Here is a 14,176-nt window from a genome sequence, read left to right on the forward strand (position 1 = left end):
ACCCAAGAAACCAAACTTAAGATAGTTAAAGCATTCCAAACATTTTCACTTCAAATGCAATTATGCCTTTCCTTTACAGGAGGGAAAAACATTTTTCGTACCATGCATTCGGTTGGACTTCACAAACCCTTTGTCTTCCTTGTCAACACTGAAGGGACGCCAGGTAAACTTCTGAATATTTTCATCAAGATACCTGCTCAGATTCTCATCAAAGACTGTGAATAATAGGTAAAATTCCTTGTCTATTCCTTTCTACAGAGAAGAAAGAAATGAATGTATTAAAGTACAGTTTGGAGGACTTCTTAGCTCTATTTCACTTTCAAAATTAAGTGACACAAAGTAAATTAGGGTCAATGTCAGTCATAGATTTACTAGGTCATTTTGTAAATCAGGATTCTGATAAATTCATTCTACCCCCAACAAATTCATCTTCCTCATTATATCCTTCTCCCTGTCCATATGACCTCCTCAGAGGACATAAGTCATTGCTAGAAGCCTTCCTTCCCTGTGGTACTCCTATTTTCAGGCTGGTCATCACTGTCTTATTTTCCTTACCCTAGACTCCAAGTCCTGGCCTCGGCCTCTCTCTCTGGCCTCATCTCCGTGTATTCACCCCCTAACTTATTCCAGCTACCCTGGCCTTTTGCTCTTCTGTGAACACACCAACTTCATTCCTGCCTCAGGGCCTTTGTGTGTGCTGTTCCTATTGTCTAGGAGGTTCTCCTAGGTCTTGCCTGGCTCACTCCTTTATTCTGTTCCATTCCCTACACCAACATCACCTCCTCAGAGTGCCCTTCCCCGACCACCTTATACAAAAGTCACTCATCTTCCATCCTGCCTGCAAACTCACTCTACTTTACCACACTTTACTTTTCTTCATAGCACTTATCTCCACCTGAAATTATATTTATTTATGCACTTATATTTTTTGATGTTGCCCCACTGCAATGTAGGCTTTGTGAGAGTAGGGAAGTTTTGGGTCTCTCTCTGGATCCCCAGCTCCAACAAAAATGACTGGACAAGTAGGCACTCAATAGGTGTTTTTGAGTGAAATAATGAATTCATGTAACCCATGGACTTTGCTATGTTATGTTAATTTGAGTTGATATTCAGGGGTTACTTCCCACTGTGTATATTCCTAATCCATCTTTTTTGAGCATGTCTGACCAAACAGCATGCTGAACTGCTGAAATCTACTTTTCTTTAAAGCTGAACCAGAGAGGTAACTGTATTTTCTGTCTCTCAACCATCTTCCCTTCTCTAATATGCTCCCTTCCAATCTACCCTTCAGCCTGCTGCCTGCTCCAGAGGGATCCTCAGCAGTGCCACTGATCATATCTCTCTACTTAATCTGGAGAATACAATCTAAACTCAACAGTGATCAGTCCCTGCCTACCTGTTCAGCCTCATCTCTCAGCCCTTCCCTCCTGGCACTTGGACTGAAGTAAGGCCAAGATCTTTGCAGCAATCTGAACTTGCTAGGTTCAGCAAGCCTGTCCTTTATGCGTGTACCCCCTCAACTTTGATGGTCTCCCACTGTAATCCAACTTCAAGGGTCAGCTTAGCTGTCCCACCCCTGTGAAGCTTTAACTCTTCATTGAAGATAAGGGTATTCTTTGCTTTATGTTCTTACTATACCTTATGTACACTTACTGCTTTTATCACATGGTGTTTTAGAAAGCAATAATTTAAGATCATTGGCTATGGAAAGAAACAACATAGGCTTAAAATTTTTCAAAATACAATATAAAAAATTGGGGGGGTGGACAAGGGGTCAAACATATTTTAAAAGATCCTGGGCTCTAGTGCCATTCTGCTTACATGCTGTGAAAACTGGGACAAATGACTTGTCTTCTCTAAGTCCTAATTCCCTCATTTGCAAACTGAGTATGAGTAGTCCCTACTTCATGTTTTTTTGGAAGGTAAATTAGATACTATAGGTAAAACACTCAACACAACATCTGGCAAATACTAAGTACTCAATGTTAACTGTTATTAACTGTGATTGCAATTGTCCACAAGATGAGAAGGAACCATTGAAAGGAGTTCAGTTGAAGAACCTCATCATCTGAGAGTTATTTGGAATGTAACTGGGTCTATAAAAGTGGGATATTAGCTCAGGAGAAGGTTAGAAGGTAGGTGATAGGACCCTGTGTAATGATTAATTTTATGTGCCAACTTGACTGGGCTATAGGGTGCCCAGATATTTGGTCAAACCTTATTCTAGCTGTTTCCATGAGGATGTGCTTGGATGAGATTAACATTTGATTCAGTAGACTGAGTAAAGCAGATTGCCCTCCTTAATGTGGGTGGGCCTCATCCAATCAGTTGAAGGCCTTAGCAGAACAACAAAAAGTCTGACCCTCTCACAAGTAAATGGGGATTCCTCCTGCCTTTGAACTGGAACAACAGCTTTTTCCTGCCTTTGGACTCAAATTCAAACACAGGCTCCTCCTGGGTCTTGAGCCTGCTGGCCTTTTGGGTCTCCTGGGTCTCTTTCTCTGACTCACCCTGCAGATCTTGAAACTTGTCATCCTCCATAGTCATGTGAGCCAACTCTTTATAATAGTTTTCTTTCTATCTTTATACACATCCTAATGGTTCCTTTTCTCTACAGAACTAGGATTAATGCCAAATATTACAAAATATACCATTTAAATAAATAGCTTGCTATTTCTGCTTGGTAAAGTAATTTAAAATGGTTAAATGGCTGGCTTTTCCTCTTTCCATGAATGTGTTTAATATCATACAGACAAAGCTTGAAATGCTATGCTTTGCCACACTAATCAGTGTGACTTAATTGAAACTTCTAAGTTGGGACTTGCAAGAAACAGTCTACTTGCTTTCTTGTTCCTTTGGTCATAGTGACTAATTTCCAGATTATAGTGGTCAGCTACAGGGGTTCTCAAACTTGGCTGCACATTGGAGTCACCTGGAGATTCTGATTTAATTGGTCTGGAACACCTGAATAAAGGATGTTTAAAAGGTCCCCAGGTGATTCCAATGTGTGGCCAAGTTTGAGAAAACTTGCCCCCCCAAAAGATCCCAATTTGCATTTCATATAGATCTCTGAAGCTTCTAGAATCAAAGCAATACATAGGGAAAGAGACCCACCAAATTCCAGCCACAACAAGCAGAAATCCTGGTTTTCTAAGTGGACATATGTAACTTTCAGATCTTAAATTTATATTTAAGATCTGAAAATTAAAATTTTATTTACATCAAAATTACCTTAAATTAAAATTCAGAGGTTAAATTTAGGAAAAACAAAATAAAATAAAATCCTCATTTCGTAGAAGTCAATTTCAAGAGCAATGAGGAAAAATCACTTTTTGTAACTGACTCTTTATTAATATTTACTCTCTAGCCATATTACTGATCTCTCTCACATACAACCCTGAGAAGAACTTGGTGACCTTTGATGGCCTACCTGTGTCCCATCAGCATTGAGAATGCCCTTTTTACAGACTAGCAAAGGCCCTACAAGGCCAGAGCTAGTGTCCTTGATTGGCTCAACAGCTGAGAAGTAAAGATAGGTCAGACAGGGGGGATCATCAGCTGTTGGGCTTATGCTTTCAGGCACCGTCCACCTGTATGTGAAAGTTTCACCTGGCTTAACATGTGCCCCTGGTTTCAGAAATCCTGAGGAGATAAATGAAACAGTTATTCAAAGCAACAGCCAAGAACACTAACTTGTCACACTGGGTCTTCCAGCCCTGGTATGTCTCTCTCTGATGATGTACTTTGTGGAAGGACAGTTATTTTCACTGTATCCTACCAGGGAGGCCACTGCCACAATCTGCTGTTTCATGAGATAGAAGCTTATATCAAAGGATTATCTTCTTCACAGATTACATTTAATATCTACACAGATACTACTTCTTACTCAACTACCAGGTTTAGCAAATGTTAGAAGAGCGATAATTGCCCATTTATATATTAATATATAAATGTAAATTCATAAAATATCATTGAGTACCTTCTATGTGGAATATATTATACTTGGCCTTGCAGAGGATACCCCAATAAGTTAAACAAGAGACTTATCTTTAAAGAGTTTGAAATCTAGAAGGTTGAACTAGGAATAACCCAAATAACTACAAGTTACAGGAGGTAAGTGAAGGCCCAAGGTAACAAAGCTGATAAATGGCAGATCTGGGATTCAAATTCAGGGCTGTCTGATTCCAAAGACTTTGCACTTAACCCTCACATTATATTGCCAAATGAACACATTGAATCTCTCCAACTAGACTGGGGCCAGAGACTTTCTGTATCTTGTCCAGAGCTTTGCAAAAAGGTGCCCAGTAAGTTTTCTGAGTTAAACAATAGAAAATGTGGACATTTGCACTGTCACTAGTGTTCTTTCTGCACACACACAAAAGTCATTGTGAGCATTTTGACCAAGGAAGAGACTGCAGGCACAGGAAATGTTGCTGCAGCAGGGGGAGGGGAGGGTGGGTGTAGACAGGGGGAATACTCCCTCCATTCCTTCCTTCTCTGTCCCCTCCCCATCACCTGCTCTGGACTGTGACTGGCCTCATACTTGGGCATGAAGAAGTAAGTATCCCAGGAGTCATGATGTCTGTTGTAGTGATGGGGAAGGCTTCCAACGTGACCAGGAGTTTCCCAAAAGCAGTATAATGAATGGAAGGATAATTCCTGCAGCCACTTGGTAGAAGCTGCCTTTCTTACATGTAGAGAGCCTGTGCTACATATTCTGTGATTGGGAGAGGCCATGTATGATGGTAAGCACATAATACTGGTTTTAAATAAATATTTGTCGATAGAGACAAAGCAAAGACCACGTGTAAGATTTTGATTTCAACAAAACATTGGAAATCAGAGTTCCCTTTCAGCCTTCAGCCATAGATCCCATCCAAATGCAGTAGAAAAGCTCTCCATCTTAGAGAAGTGGGGGTGACTGTAAAAGTAGATCACTTTGAGATTTATTACATTACTGAGGGAAAAGGAAAGGCATTAACATTTCCTAAGTACCTACTGTGGGCCAGACCCTGTCCTAAATTCTCTCCATCCTTTTCCAAAGCCCTATGAGGTGAGTGTCATTATCTGCATTTGATAGGTGAGAAGAATAAGGTTCAGAAGGTTGAAATAGCTGCTCAAGCTCACAGGGCTGGTAAGTAAAGGGACCAGGATTTGAACCAGGTCTGTCCAGTTCTAAGTCCTTTGCTCACTCATCCTGTTTCCTACGAAGGCTGAGGCTGGGACTTACCATCTACATTTGGGGCTGCATCAGAGGCCTTGTCATAGATCACACCGTGGGGCAAAATACTGTAGACCTTGTCGGCTTTGTTAGCAAAGGTCACTAACAGAGTATCACCCACCTCTGCCTTGATGATGGGACCTGAGAAATATTAAGAGAAGGAGAGGTAAGAGGATGAAAAGAGAGAAGTGGATAGGAACAGGAGAAGAGTCATTCCATGTTAGGTGTGCATGTCCTACTAAAACATTTCCCCTGTTCAAAACATGACAGATGGTTTCACTGTACCAAGAATTCCAAGGTGGGCTTCTGCCTCAGAGAGTCTTTTTCTTCGAGTAAAAGTTGCATCAACATACTCTATATACTGAGCCTTCCAATATTTTCCTCCTATTCTGTTGTCCCCTTGTGTGAAGTAGAGCTCAGAGTCACTGTGGAAAGAATAGGAAGTTGGCTGAGATCACACCTCTGCATATCTACCAAGTGCCTTAATTATGGAGCTTTACTGTATTGCCTTTAGCCCACTTATCGACCCTTATCTCCAGAAAAGATAGCACAGTTTTCAACAAAGTTCCCAGGAATAGTGAACCAGCCTTAAAATTCTTCAGAAGCTGTTTGATGCTCAAGCTCATTTCTCTCTTAGCCATTGTACTTTCTTCCCCAGAGGTCCAGCAACTGAAGAAGGCACAGGCAAACTCCTTCATTATCAATATTGGTATCGCAGAATGATGTCCTACAAAGTAACCAAGAGCTAACTGGTTTCTTTGCAGAATAAGCATCCCTCTATCTCTTGCTGATATCAATATGAATAGACTCTGCATAGAGTATGCTCTGATATGTGGCATGATTAAGGAATGGAGTGTCTAGTTAATCAAATAATTTAATCAATGGAGTTACCGTACAAACTATATACATGAAATACCAAATTTCAAAGCTGTGAAATACAATGATATAACTATTAGTACTATTACTAATTAGTACTAATATCCAATTAGTATTAATACTAATATACTAATTAGTATCCAATTAGTACTATCTCTATTCTATTTCTGTCAATGGTGCCATCACTCTTGCAGATGTGCAGGCTTTGTCTTCTTTTTCTGCCTCAACTCCTTATCTTGTTCATCCTGACTTTGTAACCATTTATTTTGCACCCTTCCTTTTCTTCACCTTCATTTCTCCATCTTTTCCTTTCCTTTCTTCCCATGGTCACAACCCCAGTACATGCATGTCCTCCTCACCTTGTGCTTGGACCATTATATAAACCTCCTAACTGTGCATGCAGCATCGTCTATCTCACATTGGCTCACTCTTTTTTTTTTTTTTTTTACCTTTTTTTAAATTGCATTTTTTTTAATTTTTTTATATAGCAGGTTCTTATTAGCTATCTATTTTATACATATTAGTGTATATATGTCAGTCCCAATCTCCCAATTAATCCCCCCCCGCAGCTTTCCCCCCTTGGTGTCCATACATTCAAATTTTTCTCAGCATACACACTACTACTACATTAATCTTCAAAATAGTAATTTTTAGTGTCATTTTACTTGCTCCAAAATCTTCAGTTGCTTTCAATTGCCAATTGCCAATCAAGTAAAGTTCAAATGATTGGAGGGCCTCTGCAATGGATATCCAGTTTACCCCAATTCTCTCTGCATTGCTCTATGTGAGTGTCCATTCCCCATGCAAATCCCCCACACCAGGCATTCACTCTCTGATCTAATCACTCTGCTTTATGGCAGATGCTTTGCATTAACCCCTGCATCTAAAATTTCCCTCTCTTTACAATTCACTTATATAAATTCTACCATTCTTTAAGACCCTATTTAAGTTCCACTTCCTCTGTGAAGTCTTTCTGGTTATCGTAGCTCTCTCTGAATGTGCAGAGAACTCACTGTCTGGACAACTCATCTAAATCTTATTTGTAACTTGCAAAATCACTTCTCTTCTCCTGTGCATTCAGCATCTTTCTCTACCTGAGATTGGGAACATTGTCTTAGACCTCCCTGCATCCCTTATGTCATTCAGTACATTGTGCTGTCACATATTACATTAAATATTGATTGAATATAGCTTAATATTTCATATTTTATAAGGAGCTTCTGAATTCTGGAAAGCTTCTAAGAAATAATTTTCAAAGTTAATTTTCATTATTTTGTTTATGGAGAAATACTGGTCAATAGAGAATGTTCATATCAAAGAGTTTTTTGTATATGGTCCACACAAATTCTTTAGGCAAGCCTCAAGTGCATTGGTTTGGTGGAAGAATGAATGAATGAATGACATTTACAATGAAAGAAACAAAGGGTATCTTATTGACCACAAAGACAATTTTTAAAACAATCCCTCAAACATTAAAAGGATTATAGGATAGATTCTTGCTGGGGATGCGGGCCTGGATGGCCACAGGAAGCCAAGGATACAGCATTATCCTTTGCAAGCAGCTCATGCAGCTCAATATCAAAAAAAAAACAAACAACCCAATCAAAAATGAGCAGAAGACCTAAATAGACATTCCTCCAAAGAAGATATACAGATTGCCAACAAACACGTGAAAGGATGCTCAACATCACTAGTCATTAGAGAAATGACTCAAAACCCATGTCTCAAAACTACAATGCGGTATCACCTCACACCAATCAGAATGGCCATCATCAAAAAATCTACAAACAATAAGTGCTGGAGAGGGTGTGGAGAAAAGAGAACGCTGTTGCACTGTTGGTGGTAATGTAATTTGATACAGCCATTATGGAGAACAGTATGAAGGTTCCTTAAAAAACTAAAATAGAGCTACCATATGACCCAGCAATCCCACTACTGGGCATATACCCTGAGAAAACCATAATTCCCAAAGAGTCATGTACCACAGTGTTCATTGCAGCTCTATTTACAATAGTCAGGACATGGAAGCAACCTATGTGTCCATCGACAGATGAATGGGTAAAGAAGATGTGGCTCATACATACAATGGACTATTACTGAGCCATAAAAAGAAACGAAATTGAGTTATTTGCAGTGAGGTGGATGGACCTAGAGTCTGTCATACACAGTGAAGTAAGTCAGAAAGAGAAAAACAAATACCGTTTGCTAACACATATATATGGGATCTTAAAAAAAAAAAAGGTTATGAAGAACCTAGGGGCAGGAGAGGAATAAAGACGTGGACTTAGAGAATGGACTTGAGGACATGGGGAGGGGGAAGGGTAAGCTAGGACGAAGTGAGAGAGTGGCATGGACATATGTACCAAATGTAAAATAGCTAGCTAGGGGGAAGCAGCCACATAGCACAGGGAGATCATCTCGGTGCTTTGTGACCACCTGGAGGGGTGGGTTAGGGAGGGTGGGAGGGAGACACAAGAGGGAGGAGATATGGGGATATATTTATATGTATAGCTGATTCACATTGTTATAAAGCAGAAACTAACACACCACTGTAAAGCAATTATATTCCAATAAAGATGTTAAAAAAAGGATTATAGGATAATAGCAATACTTGTTAGTATCACACTGTACATTTTATAATGCTTTCACAGACATCTTTCCATATGATTCTACAATAAGAAGTCACAGGAGTCTGCATCCACTTAATGAATTGTTCGATTAAATTTGAAAAAATACTATATGCTGCAGAAGCCCAGAGAAAATTATTCAGGTGTCAGGGGAGGCTTTACTTAAGAGGTGACATTAGAGTTAGAGTTGGAAGAAAAAAATGGCATTATACTGGACAGGGAGAAAAAGGAATTCTGCATAGAGGGAGCTTAAGTTATATCAGGCTGTCCTTGAGCCAAAAAGGTTAACCTTCTTTGACTAGTTCATCATCTCCAATGAAAGAGAGTCCTGCTGAGACTTCCCTGGTGGTCCAGTAGTTAAGACCCTGTGTTTCCATGCAGGAGGCTCGGGTTGGATCCCTGGTCAGGGAACTAAGATCCCACATGCCACGTGGTGGCCAAAACAAAACAAAACAAAGAGAGTCCTGCCATATTCCCTTTGCAAAACTGTCTGCTTCATATGTGCAAGCACCTTACTCTCTTCTCTGTCAGCTTAGTATTTCTCATGGCATTTAACAATGCAGCTTGCATACAGTAGATGCTCATAAAATGTTTGATGAATCAATGAATCTAGTGCTTTGATTTAGCCAGCAAATCATGAAGCAATAAACACTCCTCCATGTCTCAGCTGTACACATTACAGGGCTCAGAGCTCCTTAAGTGATGCCATTATGCTATCTATGCAGCATGTGCTCATAAGAGCAGTGCCTAGACTACAAATGAGATCACAACGAAAAGCCTAATAGATGCCTCTCTTATGAGAGGCTTAGCAACACCAGCAAAGAGAGCTTACCTGCCAGAGGCATTTAGGGGAAGACCACTGAATTTGTTATGGCCTTGAGGACCATAATTCCAAAGAATTTTTTCAGCTGCTATAAAATAGCGCCTCTGTTGACCCTTCATCTTGGGATGAAAAATACCACTTTTGCAGTTACCAACATTGTATTGCCCCAGCATGCCAGCTGCAGAAGAGAGGAAATCCATGAGCCAAGGTATAAATGCTCCAAAAAGAAATCATACAGGAAAAGAATGATAGATTTGACTTCATGAACATTTAAAACTTTTGTATGGAAAATAGGACCATAAACAAAGTTAAAAGTAAAAAATAAAAAGTGGGTAGGGGGATATTTTAGCACATATGACAAAAGATTAATATGTAAATACCTTTGATAATAAGAAAGAAAAAAGTAAATATCCCAATAGAAAATGTGCAAGGGACATTTATAGGTTATTCACAGAAGAAATACTGCTGACCCATGAACAAATGAAGAAAAAAGAAAAGTTCAACCTTAATAGTAATCAAGTGATACTGTTGTTCATTTATGAGATTGGTAAAGACTAGAAAGACTAGTAATTATCAGTGTTGTCAGATGAACAGGGAAAAGGGGATGCTCACACACTGAATGAAGAGTAACAATTTCTAAAGGAGAATTCGGCAATATATGTCCATAGCTTAAAAAAAATTAAACTATTCAACCAAGGAATTCTAAATCTAGTAGTTTTCCCAAGGAAATGTCAGACAAAGTACAAACATTTCTATAAATTGATGTTTATGAGTGTTTAGCAAAAAATAGGGAAAATATAAGTGTTAATAAAGACTGTTGGTTGAGTAAATTGTAATCTCCTTACAAAGGACACTGGAAGGATTAACGACGATGTAGTAGATCTATATTCACTGACATATAAATTTATTTCTGGTATATTAACAAGTGGAAAAGTAAGCTACAGGGCACTATTAATAGATTGATTTCACTTTATATATAACATAAGCATTTATATATTAAGGTCTAGAAAATAGGAAGGATATTCATCAAAATGTGACACCATTATCTCTAGAGGTAATTACTAATTTTAAAATTGAATTATACGTATCTTCTAATTTTAAACATTTTTTTTCTGAGGCTATGGACAATTTAGGAAACATTGTATTTCAGTAACGTATTCCAGCTTATGTCCACAACTACTGGCCACGTTTAGCAATCTTACTAATCTCAAATGGCTGCTAATGCCTTGATTAGTTTCTTCTCAGATTTAGGGATCGTGTGTGGAGAACACTTACGATTTACCCTTTTAGGGAGTTTCAGGTATACCACACAGTATTGTTGACTGTAGTCACCATGGGGTATATTAGACCTCCAGAACCCATTCATCTTGCATAACTGAAACTCTGTATTCTTTGAGCTCTCAAGTGTTCTCACCACCACCACAACAAAAATGTTTAACTACATGAGGTAATAGGTATATTAATTAGCTTGAGTGTAAGGTAATCACACCTTACAAGTATAGCAAAACATCAAGTTGTACCTCTTAAATACATACAAATCCTATTTGTCAATTATACCTCAATAAAGCTGGGGGTAGGAGCAGGGAAGAATAGTAACCTTGTCTTGTTCATCTTTGTCTTCCCAGGAGAGTGTCTTATACATATTAACTGAGCAGCTCAACATTTGCTGAATTGAATTTAACTGGAATAACCCAGTGGACAAATGTGAGGTTTGCTTAAGGTTGATGGGAACAAAAATGTGTTATGAAAGCAGCCCTGAAGAGCTGTATCCCTGGCCTCATAGTGACTGTGTGTAGTTAGTCAGTATCCAAGTGGAATCACACATTATTTCTTCTATGTTTATCCCATTGACACGTTTTCTTTTTATATTCTTGTTTTTACTATGTTAGGCCAAACTTTTAATATGTCATAACTCTAATGTTGCCAATGCTTCTTAACTGGCATCCAGTGGCCAGAGTCTCTCCATTGTGTCCTTTCTGCACACAGGCATCATATTTATCTTCCTAAACCACTGCACTGATCATGGCACTAGTGTGCCTAAGGATCTAGAAAGACTTACTCTTGCCTTCTAGACAATCCTTAGTCTTGCCATTCAAAGATGCTTGCCTGGGGCCCAATCTGCCTCTCTAAGGCTTCTCCTTCATCACTCCTCTGACATGAGCCTAAGGTCCAGCTAAGTAAAGACCTATTCCCAAGGAACCTGAACCAAATCATTCAACAGGTATTTGTCAACAAATGTTAATCACTCATCTTTCATAGGATTTTGTACCTATCATTGCATTGTGTCTCAATATAAGGAAGAATGTTCTCACAGAGCAGCCCAGAGATGAAACAAGCTGCTACATTACTAGGCTGGGATTAAAATATACACACTACTATATATAAAATAGGTAATCAACAAGGACCTACTGTATAGCACAGGGAACTATACTCAATACTCTGTAATAACCTATATAGGAAAAGAATCTGAAAAAGAATAGATATAAGAATATGTATAACTTACTTTGCTGTACACCTGAAACTAACACATTGTAAATCAAATATACTCCAATATAAAATGAAATAAAAATTTTAAAAAGAGATGTCCAAAAGAGAATTCAAGAATTGGATGGGGGATTGGTCCAGATTATCTATAAATTCCTTTTCAGTGCTAAAAATTTATTATTCTATTTACAATTGCCCATGTGTTTTTCCCAGTTCATGTTGCTTCCTCTGCCAGGAAAACCTTTTTCCCCTTCTTCATCTATCAGATTCCTAACCTTTCTAGGCTCAGATTAGGGACCACCTCCTCAGGAAGCCTCTCTGCTCCAGCAAAGTGATAAAGCACTTAAAGAGCATTTATCATTCTGCCTCAAGTTTTATTCATTTTGTAAATGTCTAACTATACTTAACTACTAGATTCCAGGTTCATAGAAGGTCTTATCATTTCTTTCAATCACCTCTTACCTGGTTCATAGGGATGTGATTAATAAATACCTGTTGATAAGATGCCAAATAGACATTATACATTTTTTCCTATGTTTAATATTTAATTAAATATAACACGTACAAGAATCTATCCAACAGCAGGCACTGAATGAGCACCATTGATTGCATGGTTTAATTGTACCATTGTAAGCATCTCTACACTGGTCTCTGTCCTTTTTACCTTGAAAGTGATCACTGACTTGGCAGGTTATCATCCACTTCCCAGGATTCTCAACTATCATTTCTGTTGTCAGGAAGGTGGCTGGGAAGAGGTTGACGACATCAGTCCGATGGCCTCTGCTGATGAAGGTGTTACCATAAAAATAGAGGGAATGGATGTCTATCTCATTCCCCATTCCAAATAGGTGCCAGGACACCGATTCACCAACACACATATCAGGCTCGGGGAAGTTTCCAAAGAGGTATCCATTGAGCGCTGAAAAACAGAAACACTAGTGGGAGAGATTCCCCTGCAGAGGCAAGCAGATCCAGTAGAAATGGTAACATGCTCTAGCACAGTTGAAAATTAGCACAGATTATTGCTTGTAATGTTTTTGTTCAGAAAGGCATGATTTCTTTGGTAAAATACAGTCCCAGAAAGGAATGAAAAGCATTAGTCTTTTCAAGAGAAAAACACTCAATAAAAGTGATCAGCAGCATGAAAACAGCCTTCGAGCTGTTATGTGAACACAATGAGATCAGGAGCAAACAAAAGCACTGTTCATACTTCTAGGACAACTTGGCCACCTCTTACCTCCATCTCTATTTACATATTTACCTTCCCCACCAGATCTGTTCCTTGTAATTAGAAACCCTGTCTTACCTCACAGTGGGAAAGCTGGCACATAGTAGCTACTTAAATGACAAAAGCATGCAGAAAGAAGAAAAGGATTAGAAGGGACTTATGAGACTTGTTACTTTTTTTGCCATTTCTCCCATCCCCATCCCCTGCCTCTTTAACCACCAATTTGTTCTCTGGATCTATGAACTTGGTTTGGGGGGTTTTGTTTGTTTGTTTGTTTGCTTAGATTCCACATATAAAAGAGGTCCTACAATATTTGCCTTCCATGTCTGACTTATTTCACTTAGTATAATGCCCTAAAAGTCCACCATGCTGTTGCAAATGGCGAGACTTCATTCTTTTTTATGGCTGAATAATATTCTATTATTATATACCACAATTTCTTTATCCATTCATCCATCAATGGACACTTAGGCTGTTTCCATGTATTGGCTATTGTAAATAATGCTGCAATGATCATGGGGGGTGCATATAACTTTTTGAATTAGTGTTTTCATTTTCTTCAGATAAATACCCAGGAGCAGAACTGCTTATTTTTTAGTTTTTTTAAGGAAACTCCATACTGGTTTTCATAGTGGCTGTACCAATTTACACTTGTTATTTCTTCTCTTTTTGATAATAGCCATTCTAACAGGTATGAGGTGATATTTCGTGGGGTTTTTTGTTTGTTTGTTTTTAGTATTTATTTATTTATTTGGCTGTGCCAGGTCTTAGTTGCAATGTGTGGGATCTTTTTTTTTTTTTAGTTGCAGTATGCATGTGGGATCTAGTTCCCTGACCAGGGATCGAACCCGGGCCCCCTGCATTGGGAGCTCGGTCTTAACCACTGGACCACAGGGAAGCCCCTCTCACTGTGGTTT

At 38.8% G+C, this 14,176-nt stretch overlaps 1 protein-coding gene across 1 annotated transcript in view; it reads right to left on the reverse strand.

The window, feature by feature from the left end:
* Nucleotides 1-14,176, reverse strand: part of HEPHL1 (hephaestin like 1) — a gene marked incomplete at its 3' end in the record, with an annotated part of 86,668 nt that overhangs the window by 46,747 nt on the left and 25,745 nt on the right. Inside the window, exons 5-10 of the mRNA XM_082628397.1 lie at nt 12,696-12,950; nt 9,557-9,725; nt 5,507-5,646; nt 5,231-5,362; nt 3,431-3,642; nt 102-252 (exon numbers count right to left, since the gene is read on the reverse strand). Coding sequence (XP_082484523.1) covers nt 102-252; nt 3,431-3,642; nt 5,231-5,362; nt 5,507-5,646; nt 9,557-9,725; nt 12,696-12,950 — 1,059 coding nt within the window. The remainder of the gene's footprint in view (nt 1-101; nt 253-3,430; nt 3,643-5,230; nt 5,363-5,506; nt 5,647-9,556; nt 9,726-12,695; nt 12,951-14,176) is intronic.

Source organism: Mesoplodon mirus, assembly GCF_964341445.2.
Source record: "Mesoplodon mirus genome assembly, chromosome: 7".
Lineage (NCBI taxonomy): Eukaryota > Metazoa > Chordata > Mammalia > Artiodactyla > Ziphiidae > Mesoplodon > Mesoplodon mirus.